This window comes from Diorhabda sublineata, chromosome 2, assembly GCF_026230105.1.
Source record: "Diorhabda sublineata isolate icDioSubl1.1 chromosome 2, icDioSubl1.1, whole genome shotgun sequence".
Lineage (NCBI taxonomy): Eukaryota > Metazoa > Arthropoda > Insecta > Coleoptera > Chrysomelidae > Diorhabda > Diorhabda sublineata.
Window position 1 is genome coordinate 39940035 of NC_079475.1, and position 21974 is coordinate 39962008.

At 31.7% G+C, this 21974-nt stretch overlaps 1 protein-coding gene across 3 annotated transcripts in view; it reads right to left on the reverse strand.

Moving 5' to 3' along the window:
- The window catches only part of LOC130453331 (laminin subunit gamma-1-like), a 41085-nt gene that overhangs the window by 11907 nt on the left and 7204 nt on the right, over positions 1-21974 (reverse strand). Inside the window, exons 2-5 of one of the 3 annotated variants that reach the window (XM_056793004.1) lie at positions 20514-20778; positions 19413-19530; positions 18459-18642; positions 18092-18401 (exon numbers count right to left, since the gene is read on the reverse strand). In XM_056793004.1, the coding sequence (XP_056648982.1) occupies positions 18092-18401; positions 18459-18642; positions 19413-19530; positions 20514-20778 (877 nt within the window). Of the gene's footprint in view, positions 1-2607; positions 3036-7182; positions 7337-18091; positions 18402-18458; positions 18643-19412; positions 19531-20513; positions 20779-21974 lie in introns of those variants that run through there. The other 2 variants (XM_056793006.1, XM_056793007.1) reach the window with 2 other exon arrangements.

Genomic DNA, 21974 nt, shown 5'->3' on the forward strand with positions numbered 1-21974 from the left:
TTAAATAAAGTATTATAAATTATATCTATCTATATATCTACTAATATAGGATACTTAGTTCCATTTCCAGATTTTGGTGGTATTGAATTTGTTGATATTTGTATAAAAGCATTATAATGTTTTGTTATCAAATGCGTCGCTAAATTTGTCGTATTTCCACATGTTTTTTATGTGTTACCACATAAATTACAAGAAACATGTTGATTGTTCCCATTTTTAGTAAAACAATTCCACACTGCAGACATTATAAATAAAAAAATCACACAATCACTGTACAACTATAGTTGTCACGGTTACACGTACACATATGTAAATAATTAATTAATTAAATATGACAGGTAAAATAAAGGGTTTTCGAATAAGAGGTGTTATTTTGAACAGCCCGCTATTTCGGTGAATGTCACTTTTGAAGCTGTCATTTTTTGACATTTGACAAGTAGAAACTACGCCATTAATGAAAATGGATCGATACACGCTTCAACAACGCATTGAAATTATTAAAATTCACTATAAAAATGGTGAAAGTTTGGCAGAGACGGTTCGTAAAACTAAAACATTTTTGGGTCGACGTGAAGCACCTTCTCGGACCGCAATACAGAAATTGGTGGAAAAATTTGAGCTGTTGGGACAAGTTAGTGATGTGAAGAATAAAACCCGTGCACGTCGCTCAACAACAACTGAGAATATTGCTGCTGTAGCCCAAAGTGTTGAAGAAAATCCAGGTTTGTCCACTCCTCGTCGTTCTTTGGAATTAGCCATTCCACAAACGTCATTATACCGTATTTTGCATAAAGACTTGGGTCTTAAGGCCTATAAAGTTCAGTTAACACAAGAACTCAAGCCGGCCGATCATCGACAACGTCGTGTCTTTGCTGATTGGGTCCTTGAAATGCATGAAAATCATCTTAACTGATGAGGCCCAATTCCACCTTGGTGGTTACGTCAATAAACAAAATTGTCGAATCTGGCGCTCGGAAAACCCAAGAGTTATTGTTGAAAATCCTCTCCATTTCCAACGCGTGACTGTTTGGTGCGGTTTATGGTCTGGCGGTGTCATTGGACCTTACTTTTTCGAAAATGAGGCTGGAGCAACAGTTACGGTGAATGGATTGCGTTATCGAGAGATGATTAATGATTTTGTATGGCCGGAATTGGATGGTATTGATTTGGACAACGTTTACTTTGAACAAGACGGCGCCACGTGCCACACAAGCAACGAAACCATCTCGATCTTTTACGGGAAAAATTTCCGGACCGTGTTATCTCTCGAAGAGGTAATCACAATTGGCCACCGATATTTTGTAATTTAACACCTTGCGACTTTTTCCTTTGGGGCCAACAGAGAAAGATAAGGTCTACGCCAACAGTCCAGCATCGATTCAAGACCTCAAAGATGGAATTCGTGAGGCTATCGAGGACATAGGGCAGCCGCTTTGGTTACGGAAAATTTCATGAAAAGGATATGGTCCTTTAAGCGCAGTCGTGACGGCCATTTGGCTGATGTTGTGTTCCAAAATTGTTCAATACTTTTGTAAATATTGGTAGAATTCCGTAGAATTATCATTAGTGACTTGGATTTAGAATTTTTTAACTCGTGGCCATTCAGCTTTCAAGACAATTACAAGATATGACCAGATATATAAAGCGCGGATTTATATTCAAATAAAATTGAAAAAATATGCACATTTATATTCCTTGCGGACCCCAACCCCAAAAAATAATCTGTTTCGCACCGAACCACACATATTTAGCTTTCGTCGATATGTTGATTTTTAATAAAGTTTGATATAAATAAAAAAAGTGTTTTGCCATCATTATTTTTCGTTTGTTGTCTTTGCTTCTCTGTCTGCGCATTTGAAGTCTCAAGCTACATTGATCGAGCTGTTGTACTCCAATGGAAAGATGTATAAATATGATTTGCGACGTCCTCGGAGTTTGGCGTAGAAGTAAACAGTGTGTTCAGTACGAGTACATTCATAATTTCAGTGCTAACTAAATACTACCAAGTGTAGAATCAAGATAAAAGTTCCCTTAAGGGGGAAAACTTGAAAAAATGTTCATCTGTAAATAACAAATTAAATGAAAATTGAATCGCGTCCAATTGAAAATTAGATTCTTTCAAAATCTAAAAGATATGCGTCGATTACACTAAAGTAATTTAAATCGGTTGTTTTTTTTATTAAAACACCGATCATTTAGCAGAATTATAATAGATTGAGCTTCATAGAAAACGCGTGCGACTATCGAGAATTTGTCAGGGTATAATTTGCTGTTACTTTTGTGAGATTTGTCACCCACGTACTTTTTATCACAATTTAAACAATGAATTTCACAAACTATGTTAATAAGTTTATTGGTTGGTGTTTTATCTTCAATTCTAGTAAAGGCAGATTGTATTGTAAGGTTTTGTCTTATTTGTCAATGGATGAAAAATCTATGAACCCAACTTTATAAGCATGTTACTTATCCGAGGGATCAGTTTGGAAGGGAATCGCGATTGATAAACTAGTTTAATAATAAAATTTATTAAAATCAAATTACCAATGAAAGCAAATTTAATAGATGAGATATAATGATTCTTAGGTAATTGAGAAGGTTACTACTTACTGGATCCCGTATACCAAGGCGTTATTCCATCCCAAAGAGTGCATCGACTTATCTTCGTCAGAGTAAAAAGAAAAAATAATAATGCGAAACATCTCCGATGGCCCATCGCATTAATTCAAAGATTATCGAAACACTGCCGAGTTACGTAATCAGTCTTAATATTATTAATCATTCGATGAACATCTTCTACAAATTACACTACATCTTGCGGCATAATTTTATAACGCTATTGCCGTTAATTCTTTGAATATGTGAAAAAAAAAGTCATTCCGGCACGTTACTAGCACTATTACACTGGTTTATTCGATATAATTACATTTAGTTGCCGAAGAATATTTTATTTATGGTAAAAGAAAATTCCACATAAAAAAATTGCGACAGATTTATAACTATTTACGTTTTCTGGACTCCTATTATGGAAAGGTAATCTGTACATGAGATAAAATAATTTATATCATATGGTAGAGCAATATTTGTAGTACAATTATTAAATTTATGATTTTGTATTATTACATTATGTATATAGATTTCGGTAAGGCATTTGATGAGGTTCCCTTGTTTAAGTGCACCCGAACTGCTGACAGACAGAAAAAGAACGTCGGTATACCACTCTATATCTCTCTCTAATCTATTCTGATTAAATGTCAAAGCAAACAGAAATAATTAGTGATAGATCGAGGCCGGGTTTCTTCACTTTCTACTAACTATTATTTACCGAATAACCAAAAATTCAGTTTCTTCACCTTCTGATAAACTAAACCTCCGAATAAATCGAGTTATTTGCCAAATAAGTTATTAGACAGTCACAACTATCAATTAAAAAGTGTACTAGAAACTTAACCTAAAATATTATGCATCAAAAGTCGTTTGTTTATTTATTATACGTATATTTGATTAGTTTTTGGAAATATTCGTCGTACAAATTATTAAATATATAATATGGAAGCTTTCCAAGATTTAGAAGATTTGTTTGCTGAGGAATTGATCGAGAAAATACAGCAAATTCCAGAAGAACCAACTTATTCCGTTCGTCATAAAATTTTTTACCGTTTTCTTTTTTCTTTCCTATCAATTATTTTCAATTTAATCTATAATTTTCAGATCAACACTTCAACTAGCCACTACATAACCTTAACAAAAGACGTGCAAATTCAATTAAGCACGGAACGTTATCACAAACACAGATCATAGGAAAACGTCAATAGAAAAACGTTTTTTTTTGCTTATTTCTTTCCTTATTCAATACATGGACGATTGCTATATAGACATCTTTCATAGTGTTACCAACTGTAGGCTATTTGTTGAGTACTTAATCAAATGACAAATACTTATTAGTTAGTTCGGATTTAAATAAACTAGGGTGAAGAAACGGTAGTGATATCCCGATGCTTTTTCTTTCTTTCTCAATGGTACAAAACAACATGTCGTTTTTTTTATTTTTATTATCAACTGTATATATTTGTTACGTAAGTGCTTATGTCAAAATTTTACATATTACTGATGGCGTTAATTGTAATACAATCAAGGAGCTTGTACTGACTAATAGCCCCAATTTCAAAGACATTCATAGTAATTTAATAAGTTATATTGTTAGATAAGAAAATTTCCAACCGACAAAAGTTTAAATTCGGAATCGGTGACAACTAGTTCCATCAGGAGCTTGAACCAGACACAATAATTATTTATAGTTTTTTTAAAGGAATTATACAAAAAATTGAAGTCAAATTCTATCCGTAACGAATACACGAAAAAAGTGGCGGCTACCAGGAAATATATTGTTAAAATTACTTTTTAACGATTGAACAATAAACGAGAGATTTCTCTAATTGCGAGAATTGGAAACAGAACTTTAATTTTCTATTGAATCAGACATTCAATTGTTAATTGTTTTCATTACTCATATAACCGCATTAAACAGAAAACTCGTTGTTTAAACTCGACGAGGGTTGTCCATAAAATAAATTACCAATAAACTGAGGACGCTAGGATTGCTCTTAGGCGGGATTTGGCGTGTAGCTTTTCTTCCAGTTCGGCGAGCTGCCTACAACGCCCATTCTTGTTTAGGCAGCCGTCAACGATGGAGCTTCCACTCTTACGATTCGTTTCTAATGTGTAACAAAGTTCCTCCGGTGAACATTCATTCCCGCAAATGATGCAGAAGATTCAAAGATAGACGTGCAATGTTTTGGCCGATCACTGCTCTCGGACGAAGCGAAAGTGGAAGATCTGAAGGGATCTTAGTAAGTAAGTCACAACATTTTGAGAGACCAAAGTGGGTACAGAAAATGCTGACGGATGACATTAAACGACAACTTGTGAAATCGGACAATCTCTTTCCTGAATTAAAGTCACACTTGTGAGGAGCTGAAAGAAGAGGTCTTAGCTTTCCAAATATGTATTATTCAATGCCAACAAACATATTTTTCATTGTGAAAATTCGTTGGGAATATACCACAAGCCTCGTAGTGCTGGAAGCAAATAGATGAATTTCACGAACAAAGGGGTGAAGCTGGTGTGAAGAAATACCTCGTATATTATTTTCAAGAGCCATTTCTGTCGTTTATTACTTTGCCTTTTTTATTGATCTCCTTTGAAATAAACGTTAAACAATAGGAACTTTTTTAAACTAATAGTTTTTAAACAATTTATTTAAACATTATTAATCGTCTATTGTTATGTTGTAATTATTTAATAACATATTATTATTGAAATTAATTTAATTAGTGATTGTTTAACAATATTGTAAAATATGTTTCGTTTACGAGGGAAGTATAAATATTACCTAAAACCATAATTTTAGTCTTTAAAGTTATATTCAAAATCCACGTATATCCGTTTATATTAGCAGACTTTCAAACTTGTTTTAATACTTGTGGTTATGAAATACTAGTTGAATAATGAAGTATTTGCTACTATCTAAATGTATTCATCATATTTTTCGTCAAACCATGTACAGTTTGAAGTACGACGAGGTATCTGAAGTGGCTAACTGTATTCTAGACTGTAATAACTACCTAAATACATTTATTAAAAAAATATTGTTTTAAGAACGCTTGATTTAAATAATATATGCTGCTGTGAACAAAAAATCAACTCAGTCGACACTCCTGCAATCGCAAGTCCAAAAAATGAACACAAAATTGAATTTTTTTCAGTTAAATCTTGAAGATAATAGTATGAGTATAGGTAATAGAGCTGCTCCAACAGTCACTTTATTGCGACGACGCCAGAGTCAGAGATAAAATGACGGATTCATTCATTGCTGAGAAATTGGTTCTCACGGAAACGCGAGGAGTGGCTGTATGCAGCTAATTAGCAGTTCAATACTCGTCGACTGCAAGTTCCAAACGATAATATTTAAAGGATGTCGAAACTGCCCGTTTTCGATCCATGAAAAACCGATTAGAACTTGTTATTTGGGCCAGAACAGAGAACACTAAAGTTTGATAGGATAATTCCAAATACATTATTATTTTGACGAATTTAAACTATTATTATAATCCTTTTCATTGTTTAATATTCCATTTTTTTTAACAAAAAATTACTAAATAAAAATATAGGCCATTCATTACAAAGTTAAGTCTTTTAGATGCCAAAATCATAAAAGAAATGGAAGCTACAGAGAGACTTTACTGTTCTAATTCTAATTCCACGTCTGAAAAAGCAAGAAGAAAGGTGTTTCACAATTTCTTTAAGATACTTACAGTCCAACAATTAATTAAAATATGAATAAAGTGAAGAAATACTTTTAAACTCTTTCTCGTTATTTTCTTTTCTATCATATAAGTTTTCCAATATGATACAAAACATTATAAAACATTTAAATAGATTTATAATGATTTTGCAGTACTTTATAACATTTGAAATACAAAAAATCTATTTGCATCTACAGAAATTTTGATCTGACCGTTTAAAATTATTAAAAAGAAACTCGATTTAATTATTTTCTTCATTTTCGTCAATAAACCACCCTATAATTTATTATTGTAATAATTAATATACCAAGATGTGTTAACCTCTGAGTTAATAGTGATTTTTTCAGTCAAATATCAATAAACGTTATATATTGGATGAAAAATCAAAATATGCCAGTTGTTGAGATGATTCTTAAGACTATGAAATGCTAATTAATGATATAATGACAGATTTTACACCATCTAAATAACTATTAAATTTTGTACTACCAAATAAATGTTCTTGATTCTAGATCTCTTATGTTTTAAAATTAGTCTTTATCAAAGAAAGTCGAAACGTCAAAATTTATCATTCTTTCAAAAAAAAACTAATATTAAAACATAAGAGACCTAAAATCAAAAACATTTGGTTGCTTTAATAAATATTTATTATCAAAGTAAGAGTCTATTTTTTCTATATTTTTCACAAAAACAAAAAGGATACAATAGGTGTTGTTGATTAAAACTTTACATACTTTTCGGAATAAATATTAACAAACGTTTCATTATTTTCAATAATTTGGTTAATAGATTGAACGGTTTCAAAGTTAACCTCAAAAATCATATTTTTGTTTGTAATTTGTAATATTCAAAATGTAAAAGGAACTTATATAATATTTACTATATAAATCACGTAGATATAAACCGAAAAAGTTGTCACTAATATCACTATCTGTCACTTAGTCACACGTGGGATATTTTTGTTTTTGTATCGTTGTTGGCGCTACTCACTTAAGGCGACAACCGACACTGACTCACGGCTAGACGCGAAGTGCAACCTTATAAGATTGCAATTTGTTTTAGATGGAACGGCATTTGGTATCCGCTCTCGGAAGGAACCGTTGCTTTTTTATTGGTCTAAATGAACCGTGATTCATTGATCGGTATTGGGAGAATCAATTTAATAGATTCGATTACATTAAGAAAACAAAAATATACGAAAATATATAGTTTTTTATCGCGAGATAGTGTTAATCACATTTTGTACAACTTAAATTTATCCAGACCATTTTCAGAAACAAACTTTTTCAAGAAACTGGTGGTTGTAGTGCAAAAAGTCAAGATGCTATCATCACCATAACTTTGGTAATTATACACTTTCACGGTCACCTGGTTTTTTGGCTTTAAAAAATCAAAAATGGATGGATTTTAATGATCTTGGTCTCAAAATGTTCCATTTTACGGCGGATTTATAAAAAAAATTAGTAGAATTACTGGAATGAAAATTTCTCACAGTTTTTCTGTTTTAAATCGTAAAAAAACGGTTTTGTAAAATAATCCTTTACAAAAAATTATGGTAATTATACACTTTCGCGATCACCTGGTTTTTTGGTTAGGTTAGGTTAGGTTGGCTTTAGAAAATGGAAAAATGGATGGATTTTAATGATCTTGGTCTCAAAATATTCTATTTTACGGCGGATTTATAAAAAAAATTAGTAGAAATAGCTGCAATGAAAATTTCTCATAGTTTTACTGTTTTAAATCGTAAAAAAAACGGTTTTGCAAAATAATCCTTTTCAAAAAATTATGGTAATTATACACTTTCGCGGACACCTGGTTTTTTGGTTAAGTTAGGTTAGGTTGGCTTTAGAAAATGGAAAAATGGATGGATTTTAATGATCTTGGTCTCAAAATATTCTATTTTACGGCGGATTTATAAAAAAAATTAGTAGAAATAGCTGCAATGAAAATTTCTCATAGTTTTACTGTTTTAAATCGTAAAAAAAAACGGTTTTGCAAAATAATCCTTTACAAAAAATTATGGTAATTATACACTTTCGCGGACACCTGGTTTTTTGGTTAAGTTAGGTTAGGTTGGCTTTAGAAAATGGAAAAATGGATGGATTTTAATGATCTTGGTCTCAAAATATTCTATTTTACGGCGGATTTATAAAAAAAATTAGTAGAAATAGCTGCAATGAAAATTTCTCATAGTTTTACTGTTTTAAATGGTAAAAAAAAACGGTTTTGCAAAATAATCCTTTACAAAAAATTATGGTAATTATACACTTTCGCGGACACCTGGTTTTTTGGTTAAGTTAGGTTAGGTTGGCTTTAGAAAATGGAAAAATGGATGGATTTTAATGATCTTGGTCTCAAAATATTCTATTTTACGGCGGATTTATAAAAAAAATTAGTAGAAATAGCTGCAATGAAAATTTCTCATAGTTTTACTGTTTTAAATGGTAAAAAAAAACGGTTTTGCAAAATAATCCTTTACAAAAAATTATGGTAATTATACACTTTCGCGGACACCTGGTTTTTTGGTTAAGTTAGGTTAGGTTGGCTTTAGAAAATGGAAAAATGGATGGATTTTAATGATCTTGGTCTCAAAATATTCTATTTTACGGCGGATTTATAAAAAAAATTAGTAGAAATAGCTGCAATGAAAATTTCTCATAGTTTTACTGTTTTAAATCGTAAAAAAAACGGTTTTGCAAAATAATCCTTTTCAAAAAATTATGGTAATTATACACTTTCGCGGACACCTGGTTTTTTGGTTAAGTTAGGTTAGGTTGGCTTTAGAAAATGGAAAAATGGATGGATTTTAATGATCTTGGTCTCAAAATATTCTATTTTACGGCGGATTTATAAAAAAAATTAGTAGAAATAGCTGCAATGAAAATTTCTCATAGTTTTACTGTTTTAAATCGTAAAAAAAAACGGTTTTGCAAAATAATCCTTTACAAAAAATTATGGTAATTATACACTTTCGCGGACACCTGGTTTTTTGGTTAAGTTAGGTTAGGTTGGCTTTAGAAAATGGAAAAATGGATGGATTTTAATGATCTTGGTCTCAAAATATTCTATTTTACGGCGGATTTATAAAAAAAATTAGTAGAAATAGCTGCAATGAAAATTTCTCATAGTTTTACTGTTTTAAATGGTAAAAAAAAACGGTTTTGCAAAATAATCCTTTACAAAAAATTATGGTAATTATACACTTTCGCGGACACCTGGTTTTTTGGTTAAGTTAGGTTAGGTTGGCTTTAGAAAATGGAAAAATGGATGGATTTTAATGATCTTGGTCTCAAAATATTCTATTTTACGGCGGATTTATAAAAAAAATTAGTAGAAATAGCTGCAATGAAAATTTCTCATAGTTTTACTGTTTTAAATGGTAAAAAAAAACGGTTTTGCAAAATAATCCTTTACAAAAAATTATGGTAATTATACACTTTCGCGGACACCTGGTTTTTTGGTTAAGTTAGGTTAGGTTGGCTTTAGAAAATGGAAAAATGGATGGATTTTAATGATCTTGGTCTCAAAATATTCTATTTTACGGCGGATTTATAAAAAAAATTAGTAGAAATAGCTGCAATGAAAATTTCTCATAGTTTTACTGTTTTAAATGGTAAAAAAAAACGGTTTTGCAAAATAATCCTTTACAAAAAATTATGGTAATTATACACTTTCGCGGACACCTGGTTTTTTGGTTAAGTTAGGTTAGGTTGGCTTTAGAAAATGGAAAAATGGATGGATTTTAATGATCTTGGTCTCAAAATATTCTATTTTACGGCGGATTTATAAAAAAAATTAGTAGAAATAGCTGCAATGAAAATTTCTCATAGTTTTACTGTTTTAAATGGTAAAAAAAAACGGTTTTGCAAAATAATCCTTTACAAAAAATTATGGTAATTATACACTTTCGCGGACACCTGGTTTTTTGGTTAAGTTAGGTTAGGTTGGCTTTAGAAAATGGAAAAATGGATGGATTTTAATGATCTTGGTCTCAAAATATTCTATTTTACGGCGGATTTATAAAAAAAATTAGTAGAAATAGCTGCAATGAAAATTTCTCATAGTTTTACTGTTTTAAATGGTAAAAAAAAACGGTTTTGCAAAATAATCCTTTACAAAAAATTATGGTAATTATACACTTTCGCGGACACCTGGTTTTTTGGTTAAGTTAGGTTAGGTTGGCTTTAGAAAATGGAAAAATGGATGGATTTTAATGATCTTGGTCTCAAAATATTCTATTTTACGGCGGATTTATAAAAAAAATTAGTAGAAATAGCTGCAATGAAAATTTCTCATAGTTTTACTGTTTTAAATGGTAAAAAAAAACGGTTTTGCAAAATAATCCTTTACAAAAAATTATGGTAATTATACACTTTCGCGGACACCTGGTTTTTTGGTTAAGTTAGGTTAGGTTGGCTTTAGAAAATGGAAAAATGGATGGATTTTAATGATCTTGGTCTCAAAATATTCTATTTTACGGCGGATTTATAAAAAAAATTAGTAGAAATAGCTGCAATGAAAATTTCTCATAGTTTTACTGTTTTAAATGGTAAAAAAAAACGGTTTTGCAAAATAATCCTTTACAAAAAATTATGGTAATTATACACTTTCGCGGACACCTGGTTTTTTGGTTAAGTTAGGTTAGGTTGGCTTTAGAAAATGGAAAAATGGATGGATTTTAATGATCTTGGTCTCAAAATATTCTATTTTACGGCGGATTTATAAAAAAAATTAGTAGAAATAGCTGCAATGAAAATTTCTCATAGTTTTACTGTTTTAAATGGTAAAAAAAAACGGTTTTGCAAAATAATCCTTTACAAAAAATTATGGTAATTATACACTTTCGCGGACACCTGGTTTTTTGGTTAAGTTAGGTTAGGTTGGCTTTAGAAAATGGAAAAATGGATGGATTTTAATGATCTTGGTCTCAAAATATTCTATTTTACGGCGGATTTATAAAAAAAATTAGTAGAAATAGCTGCAATGAAAATTTCTCATAGTTTTACTGTTTTAAATGGTAAAAAAAAACGGTTTTGCAAAATAATCCTTTACAAAAAATTATGGTAATTATACACTTTCGCGGACACCTGGTTTTTTGGTTAAGTTAGGTTAGGTTGGCTTTAGAAAATGGAAAAATGGATGGATTTTAATGATCTTGGTCTCAAAATGTTCCATTTTACGGCGGATTTATAAAAAAATACGAAAATTAAAAAAAATAAATATTTTTTACAGTTTCATGACTTTAAATGCAAAAAAATGACCCATACCTATACCTATAATCCTTCGTAACTATTTCTGACGTCGTGGAATCAAGTTCGTATATTTTTTTTTTCGCAATTGACATAAAAAAATGAATATTTTGAAAAAAAAAGTTTTTAAAACTATTAAAAACCGCAAATTCAGCCACTACCCCCGTGTTTTTCATAAATTCGTCGTAAAATGGAACATTTTGAGACCAAAATTATAAAATTTATTTATTTTTCGATTTTTAATGGTCCAAAAACTATTAACATTGAAGAATATAGTACGAAACTATTCACGAAAATTGATTGTTTTTCATCGAATTCATTTTAAGCTATAAAAACTGGAAAAATCATTCTTTTTGGATTTTTTTTTAAATTGTTTATTAATTTATGTAGAATACAAAATATGACAATGAGATAATTTTTTGTAAAGGATTATTTTGCAAAACCGTTTTTTTTACGATTTAAAACAGTAAAACTATGAGAAATTTTCATTCCAGCTATTTCTACTAATTTTTTTTATAAATCCGCCGTAAAATGGAACATTTTGAGACCAAGATCATTAAAATCCATCCATTTTTCGATTTTCTAGAGCCAAAAAACCAGATGACCGTGAAAGTGTATAATTACCATAACTTTTTTCGGAAACTAGCTGAAACTCTAAAATCTCTTCTTCAAAAAGTTAAAAATGGAAACAAAGAGAAAAGGAAAATGTCTTTAAAGAATTTATTAACCCGAGATTTTGAAGAAAATGGGAGCAAGAAGATGATCGGTACAAAACTGTTTTAAAAGCTACTAAAGTTGAAATAGAGGAAGACAAACAAGAACTAAAACGACCTGTGAGTTCTTAGAAGATGTTGGTTCACATATTCAACTATGATGACATTCCAAATCACTGGCCAAGGTTGTTAAACCATAAATGCTGTCTTCTCGCAATCAACTGCAAAAGACGGTATTTGTCGTGACTTATTATGTGGCTGTTTCCTAAATCTCTGCATAACTTCCACGTTGGTGATATGTTCCGTCCAGGATATTTTCAAAATACGGCGATATATCCACATTTCGAAAGATTCCAGTCTGTTTTCTGTTGCCCCAGCTGCAGTCCAAACCTTTACACTATAGAAGAAAAGAGAAAATATTTTGCATCCGACTAGTTTTCATTTTAATTGTAAAGGAACATCTTTGGTGGTTTACAGTTTTTTCATGTTGTTAAACTCAGCTCGAGCTCTGTCTATCCGTGATCGTATTTCTGATGCCTGGTCCCATTTTGCGTTTACTGTAGATACTGACCGTTTATCGTTAGACACACTGGAGGATGTTGACTTTTTAATATTTTGTAGATCTCCATTATTATTTGCTATAATTGCTGTATCGTCGACATGTGTAATTTTGTTGATTGCTTCTGCGTTGACTTCTATGCCACCTGCCAGTACTTTTCTAAATATTTCTAAGGAGTAAGTATTGAATAGGAATTACCTCTATACGTTTATAGTCAGTCCTTTAGACGGAAACGTTTGACCTTGACAACGTTGAATCTTCACCTTACTAATATCATAAAACAGAAGACATTGTTTGGAGATGGAGTGGATGGATAAGTCTAGTAAGAGTGTGTAAAATCCATGATAATGAGTAACTACCACTCACAATTCGTTTGTATCAAGAAATGCGTAATTTTGATATGTCTAAACGTATCATTTACTGTAGGAAATCTGAAACAATATAGTTTACAGCTGGTAGGGTTCTGAATCGGAAAAACTAGTCGACGAAAAATAAATACAAGAATAGAGAAGCAAGACTACTGAGTGAGGATAGACCTGAATATATTAAGCTAACACAGATGGACATACGAATTGAAAGAGATACAAAAAGAACCAATAGTAGTCATAAATAAAGTCAAGCAATTAAAAAATAGAAGAATTGCAGATCCAGGGGGAACTAATGAAAAATGGAACAAATAGATACACCAGGAATATACTAATTACGAAGAAGAACAAACAAAGAGTGTTTATAGATTCACAAAAAGCTCCTGAATTATGTGGAGCAGCATTTTTTTCTTCCGGTGTGGTACTTTGAACATTCTATGACTTGGAGCACTTATTGGCTTCACGTTTTATCATGTAACTATGGGTAAATTTTCAATTAAATTCTTCATATCCATTAATACCAATAAGGGATGAGATTTAGCAATGTATTGAACCAGATATTGTTCTTAATTCATTGTTTTTATAGATTGAGGAAGTTTGTGATGACGAGGAAATTGTTTTGGTGGCTACTTTGGTTTATATGTGTTAGGGCTTGATATATTATTAGAGATGGAGTGGAAACTAAATTGAAGATCTCTCTAATCTGTATAGTCTTTATAGTTATAGTTAACCAGCGTACATTCTGATATTTTAAATTGTATAATTTGGTTGCTCTTAAACATTTTCAAGTCTCGTTTGATATGTAGAATTTTTTTATTCTTCTAATTGACACGTGGGCGCCAAATAACATACTATAAATCGGTCGGAGTAGGCTTAATAATAATCGAAGGCGAAGTGATTCTCATCATTTACTGCGTCGAAAAAAGTTAATTGAGAAAATTGTTTGTAAGTTGGAAGTAGAAAATAATTTAATGGAACTAATTGTAGAAATTTTAGATGTGATTGTTACTAGTAATTTGTTATTGCTACTTCAAAGATAACGAAATAATAATACAACTAGATATACTTTTATTTTAAATAATATGAGAACCATCATTGGGAATTTATATTTTATCTGACATAATTGTTTTTTTTTGACAAAAAACAAGAACTATTATTCTTTTATTTGGATGAATATGATACAGATAACACCTCCACTGAAAAAAAACCCAAAGGTGTATCATACAATTGCAAAAATACTAATTACAAATATACATGGTGGAATATTTAGTACCAAAACTATTGTAAATAAGTAATTTCGGTTTTGTAGTATAAAATAAAACACTTTTCTTTTGACAAAGACTATTTTTTATAAATTATATATTTTCCATTCTGTTTAATGACCTTTTGCCATCTTTCTTTCAGCCTCACGATTCCACGTTCATAAAATTTCTGATCCTAATCAGCAAAATACTGAACCGATGAGATTGAAGGTGATCGTCATTTGTGAATGTTTGACTAATCAAAAAATTTTTCAATGGTAATCAGATGGTGCCAGATCGGGGCTGCATCACTTCTCAGCTAAGCTCCAATAGTTCCCCACGAGTTGACAAAGATGTGCGTCGCCTCGCATTATCATGGTGTCCGTTGGTGACAGTAAACGTCAGAATTGATCGTTTAATGTTGTTGTTGTTGTTGTAATCCCACCAAACTAACTCCATGAACTTATGCAGCCTTCGATGTGGTTCATCGTGTTTGTTTCATCATCGTTTTCGAACTATGTTACCGTACAGAACCTATTTTTCATCACCCGTGATGATTCTTTTCAAAAAGGGGTCGCAAATGTTGATTATTTGTGTAAAGTGTTTCAATTCGTGAGGTACCCAAATATCAAGCTTCTTAACTAGCCCAAGATATTTTAAGTGTTTTCCAATTATAGGGTGCGATATATGTAGCCTCTTGGCAACCTCTCGAACAGTTTTATAACGATCCACTTGAATTATTACTTTGATTTGGTCATCGTCAATTTCAGTAGGTCGACCAGAACGTTGCTCGTATTCGAGGGAGCTTCTCCAGAAGGAATTTTTCATACTAATTCCGCCACGTGCAATCTATTAAAGCACTAACCTAAGTTATTACAAAAATAAAGCAACGCGGTGTATCAGTAAAAAGCGAAAGTATTTAGTTTCCAACTTTATAAAATTTCTTACAAATCAGAGAAAAAATGAATAAAACATATTTAAATCATCGAGGTATGATTCGTTGCGTAATTTCATTACAAATGCTACCTTAAATAGTAAAGTGAAATGACTTAACCTTAATATCCGTGACTATTTTTGTCGTGGGCGCCAAATATGCCGCCGATCTTGTCGAACATCGAAGTAAGCCTCTTAAGGTAATACCGGACAATGATAGACAATTGCCGACGTCGTCTGTCGACCACAATTCTCGGAGACATGCAAATGAGATTTTTCAAACTGATATTAATACAAATGACGAATATACGTATACGAAAAAAAAATTCTACGGCTTAGATCAAACCGAAATATATTCAAAGTATAATTTGCTTGCAGAAAATTAGACACAAGGTAAGATCTTGCGATGCAGTTATCATAGGGCACTCGAAATCTGAATCTTTTACGCTGATATCTCTTTTTGATCGTACCCAAAAATTGTGAACATCGAAATTGGTATCCTATAACGAGGTAGAACTAGATTTCAAGAAAAAACTTTTAGTAGTACTAGTATTAACTGTATTAACTTGCCTTCCACAATTTAAAGGTAAAAATAAGCCTCTATTGTGTGATAGAGTTCGTCATTTTCCGCTTCCGTTTTCTTAAATTCACACGTTATTGTTCACTGTTGGTATCGCTTCCATTGATTATCTTTAGTTTCTTTTTTAGCAGTTATTTATCACTTGTGTCGAATCCACTTTGAAACCATGAACTATTTTACTATTTTTCTTGTCGAATTTTTAGGTAATTCTGCTCTATTTTGAGCCAATGAAACAAAGTGACCATTAAGATTAATAATTCAGAGATTAGTTGTCAATTTCGAGGTTTAAATCTTCATTATTTGATCTTTTGATGTTAATCCTTTTTTTGCGATTTATTCCTGACCATAAGAAGTTAAATATATACTAGTTTTCAGTATTCTTTTTCATTTTTTACATTCTTATCTTCATTTTTTGTTTCATTGCTTATTTGAGGACATAATTTTGAGTCTTTGATATTATTATTAATAACACTTTTCATAGTGTTAATCTTGATAAAGTTCTATATAAAATATATTCTTACCAGGGTTGGTTGGTTAAATTATATATAAACTATATATCAGAATATATAAAATGAAACTTTGACTATGAAATATGCTTCGTGATAGTATAAGAAATTGAAATGCAAATAATCATCCAACTTCGCAGCGTGCCACCATCATAAACAAGAGACAGAAAGGTGAATGTTCTCGATAGATGCAGTTCGAGATTCTGAACTGGAACTGAATCACTTAAGGAGGTTATACTCTGCGCTAATTGCCCTCTTTTATCGGTCCATTAATTATAAGTCAACCGGTATAAATATCCACGTAAATGGACACTAAGTGGCGGTAAATGTTTTCTTTCAGTTTTTGTACTTCAATAACTATGAGAAAAAGTTGACTATTAACTTTTATCGAAGTTCGGGTCATGCTAGTATAAACGAGTAAGTTATTTTAAAAGACAATCTGAATTTTTCATCACGCCTATTATGTTATGTATCGTTCAAAATCGTTTTTACATAATTATCCATTAATTTTGTGTCATGAATAAATATTCTTAGTTAAGCAATTCGATAATAAACCCAGCAAGATTACAACCCTTTAGCTCCGAGCAAAATTTCATTATTAGGTATGATTTGGTTCGATTAAACCAAAATATCAACTTTGTATTTGACGTCGTTCCTTCTAGTCTCTAATTACAGCTCAAAATTCAACCAATAATCGTGTTTTTGGAGCTAGTTATCGATTTTCTTTATTTATCGCAAATACTTTACTGTAGGAGAAAATTCTAGGTTCTTAAAAAGATGTAAAAGCTATACCATTCGGTAACAATACTTTTAGCAGAAGAATAAATAAAATGAGTGAAGATATTGAAACACAACTTGCTGATAACAATGAATTTCTTAGTGCGAATGGAAGAATCAATTTTGAGAGACGGTGAGGTAGTTTTGATAACGTGAGATATCTATTACACGTTTCAGCAATCTCGTCTACAATGTATTTATCATTTTTTGTTCATCCTCTATCCTCAGTCATCAATCAGGGTATTTTTTTGGCCGTAGTAGTTAGGTTAGGTTAGCTAAACATTAATCAACCTATTCTCAAACGATTAGCCGTCTATTTTCTCATAATATTTTTCTGTTTTCTTCCTTAATTTCTTCAGCAACTTGTGGAATGTCGAATTTATGGAATTAAGTAGATCAGCATCATCAATCACATCACTGAATGTATTGTTGACATTTCATTTCGTATCAATAATTTTATTGGAAAGGCTTCTTCAGTAGTGTTTTCTACTTTTCTCTCGATTTCATCGACGAAAATAACATTTTTTTCATCAATATCGAAATGCGGTTTGTTTGGTCTGTTTTTTGGGTGGACTGTGGCAACGCCGTATCAGTATATGACACTTTAGGTTAGGTTAGACTAAACTTCAAAACACCGACATAAACCGACACTACCAAAAACAATTAATCCCAACCCCGACCGATTGCAGATAAATCTGATTGGCCACCGTAAAGAAGCATGTTTATCATAGCCAATAGGTGCAGAGAGGCGTGGTGATCAAACTTCGATCACGCATCGAACTAGCACTAAAACGCACTCTTTGGTTTTACTTTCAAAACCCAGTTCTGTCAGTTTAATTAAATCGAATAGAAAATTAGATTTTTACCTTTACATTCATGCGCGTTTTTGAAAGTTGCTCGTTGCCACGGTACATCGTTATAAAAAGGCAAACATTCGTCACAATCCCTCCCGGCTGTGTTATGCTCACATTTGCACGTTCTGATTTGATAGCCGTCTGATCCACGAATTGTTACACATTCTGAAGCATGTCCGTTACATTTACATCTAGCGCCTACAGCGACGTCAGAAATTGCGTAAAAATACGATTTTAAAACTTTTTCATCCCCAAATACTTGATCGCCGAATACATTAAGACGATCCAATGTTATCATTATTTCGGTTGCTGTTACCCATTCCTGAAAATAATCTAGAATAAAATATCATCCACTGAACAATTATAATGATCTACGTACTTGTAGATCAGGACTATCGTCGAAATTCAAAGCAGATGGACGACCTTCCAGCGTTCCAAACGGAACTATCCCCCCACGTAAAGGTGATATATCCGAATATTCGGATGTACAAGAAGCTCGGGTTTCGTCCCCTCGTTTTCGTTGAATGGAATCAGGTAGACCGTAAGTATCTCTACATGTAGCACTGCAACACACAAAACAAGCTAGCGTATTGTTGGTTGTCTATACGTTCGAAATGTTCCATGTGAAAATTCATTATTAAAGGTTTTTTGGCATTTCGTATTCAACAAGTTTTGGAACAATAGTTTGTGAAAATAATAATTTCGGGCTCCGTCCCCACTTTTAGACCTATGTCACCACTTTTTAGTTGAATGCAATTATGTAGACCGTAAGTATCTCCACATGTAGCACTGCAACACACAAAGCAGGCTTGTGTATTGTTAGTTGTCTATACGTTTAAAAGGTTCTAGAAGAACATTTACTGTATTGAGTATTTTGGAATTTCATATTCAACGATTTTGGGAATATAGTTTCTGCAAATAATAATCTCGGGTTTCGTCTCTTCTAGTATATGGAATAGAATCAAGAAGACTGTGAGTATGTCTACATGTAGCGCTGCAACAAGCGTGTGTATTGTTGGTTATCTATATGTTTGAAAGGTTCAAGATTCATTAGGTATTTCGGCATTTCATATTCAACAAGTTGTGAAAAAATATTTTCTGAAAATAATAATCTCGGGTTTTAGATGTAAATTTATTATTGTGGGGAAATAATTAGTGATGATTTTGTTTCTTCTTTTACGTCGAATGGAATCGGTCAAACTTTAAGTATCTATACATGTAGCGTGTATTGTTAGTTGTCTATATGTTCGAAAGGTTTCAGATAAAAATTCATTATTGTAAATATTTTGCATATTGAACGATTTGTGGACAAATAGTTTCTGGAAATTATTACCTATAGAACTGATAAGGTATCCACTCACTATCTTCGGTTGTTTTTTTCGAAATAAAAAAACTCTCTGGTCTTGGTGACCAAAACCATATTCTTATATAAGTTATATCGACGGATTTTCCTAAAAAAGATAAATTAAAGTAAAGTAAATTTCAATTGTATATATCGTGATTATTATGAACAAATTTATTTGTTAAATCTTACCTCTAATTTGAAAATAAGAATGGCCCACATTAGAATATATATATCAATATATTTGTTCAAGGAAGTATTCAATTAGGTACAATAACTAGGAGCATTTGAATCAAACGTTCAATTTTAGTTTAAATAGGAGTATTCATAAAATATTTTACAAATTTCAGCTCTAAATATTAGAAATAAATAGCTGATACAAGTTACACTGAGAAAAAAGTGGAGTGGATTCATTCTTTCACTGCCATGAATGTTTTGATATCAAATCTCAAGTTTTTTATCAATTTCAAAGATTGGAAAATAAATTTTAAGCAAATCTGAGACTAATTTGATGGAAATTACTTCAGATCTCTTTTGTATACATGGACGAATCATTAAGTTCGTGACTTTTTGATTTAAACACAGGTTTTTGAATGGATTTTTTCTTATTTTTCAACGTAGTCTTCTTTAAGCTTTATGTCTTTGTCCAACGTTGTTCAACTGTTTTTTTATAAAAAAAATGCGATACAACGAGGTCACCTCAATATGTACTTGATCGTGACATCTATCATCTAGCGTTGGAATCAAGAAATGACAATAAATTTGACGAATATTGCAATAGATATTACGTTATCCTATCTAGATGAACTTTTTCCTTTGCCAAAAGCTGTTGTTTTATTTTTTAATTCAACCTAATAACTAATATTCGTCATTGACTCTTTAATATTTTAAAAGTAATCAATGAATTATGTCATTAAATCCCATAGAATTGGGTTACTGACATATGTCATATGTCATATGTCAATGCGAGCTCTCACACATCACATCAGTTCAAATAAAAACATAAAATTGACGGGTCATCCGCTACACAGTCCTTATCGGGCACCCAAAGATTCCTTCTTATCCCGCATGCAAAATTGAGAAGACACTCACCGAACTTTAAAGTTAAATTGACTTGATTCGGATATTGTATTCCTTCGAACATAGTTTCAGATTGCCACCAAGTTGGATGTTCTTCATTATGAAAATCGGTCATGTATTCAGGAAGATGTTGATTCGGATAGCAGAGCTCGCAGGATTTCCTCAAGCTATTTACGCCGGTTTGTTCACAATATTCAGAAGGACCTCGTTGTCCGCAAGTATTCGTGGATTCGATAACTGTATTAAAGGCTGCATTCTCGAAGCCAGGAATGCATCTCTAAAACGAAATGATGAAATTATTAAACACGAATACACATATTTTGGAATTTGGAAGTATTTTGGAAAAAACACGTTATAAACCACCATTAAAACAATTTTTGAGTAGAATAAAAATATGTTCCGTACATACAATAAGAACTCAGGTTTCTAATTGCGGAACGCCCTGTATATTAATATTTCGTACGAAGCTGTAGTATTCAGATTTCAGATTAGGCATTTTTCTCGAAAAAATAAAAATGTTAAAATTAGTAATGCAGTTTGAATGCACGTGCATTACACGGTCAGGGTTTCTTGACCCGTGGTTGGTTGCTGTGTATGTCGGACTCCTTATAAACTCGCGTAAATCTTCGACATCTCACACGGAAGAATAATCGGAACGAATCATAGGCGTGCATGGTCAGGAAGAAGGGCATACATACCACAATCAATATAAATGAAAAAATAATCAATAATAAACGATTGGATCTAATTTATTCCCGCAAATTAATAGTTTTACGTATCAAATCATTAATGAAAATATACAAAAAATTGTTCATCCTATTTAATGAGGCCATCTCGATAAATATCATTTCATATTTTCTCCACATTTAATGACAAAAATGACTTATGTACATCACTCAATAAATCGTGTGACTCATACACAGATGGCGCTGCCATTGTCAAATTCATATGACATTTATGAAGTACCAACTTCCAATCGACTATGTGTAATATTTCATGACATTTCGATTAGTTAGAAAAAAGTGACAGCCATTTAAGTGAAGCTACTTTTGTTATTTTCGAAACAATGGATTCAAAACAATTTGGTATGTTAATTTATCATTGCTTTTTGATAAAAAAATAATGTACAAACTCAGCGATGGCTTCAGAAAAGAACCATTAGTTATTGATTTGCTGAATTTAAACGTGGTCGATGATAGTGAACGTTCTGGTCGTCCAATTGAGGTTGTTACTCCAGAAAATATCAAAAAAGCCCACAAATTGGTTATATCTAATCGCAAATGGAAATTGCTTGAGATAGTTGAGGCCGTAAATATATCAGAGGGCAGTTTACATCATCATCATCATCATCATCATCATCATCATCAGTTTATAATTATGGATGAAGATTTGACAATGACAAAGGTCGATCAAAAACAACAACGTGTTGATGATTCAGAGCAGTGTTGACTATGTTTAGACATAATAAATTAG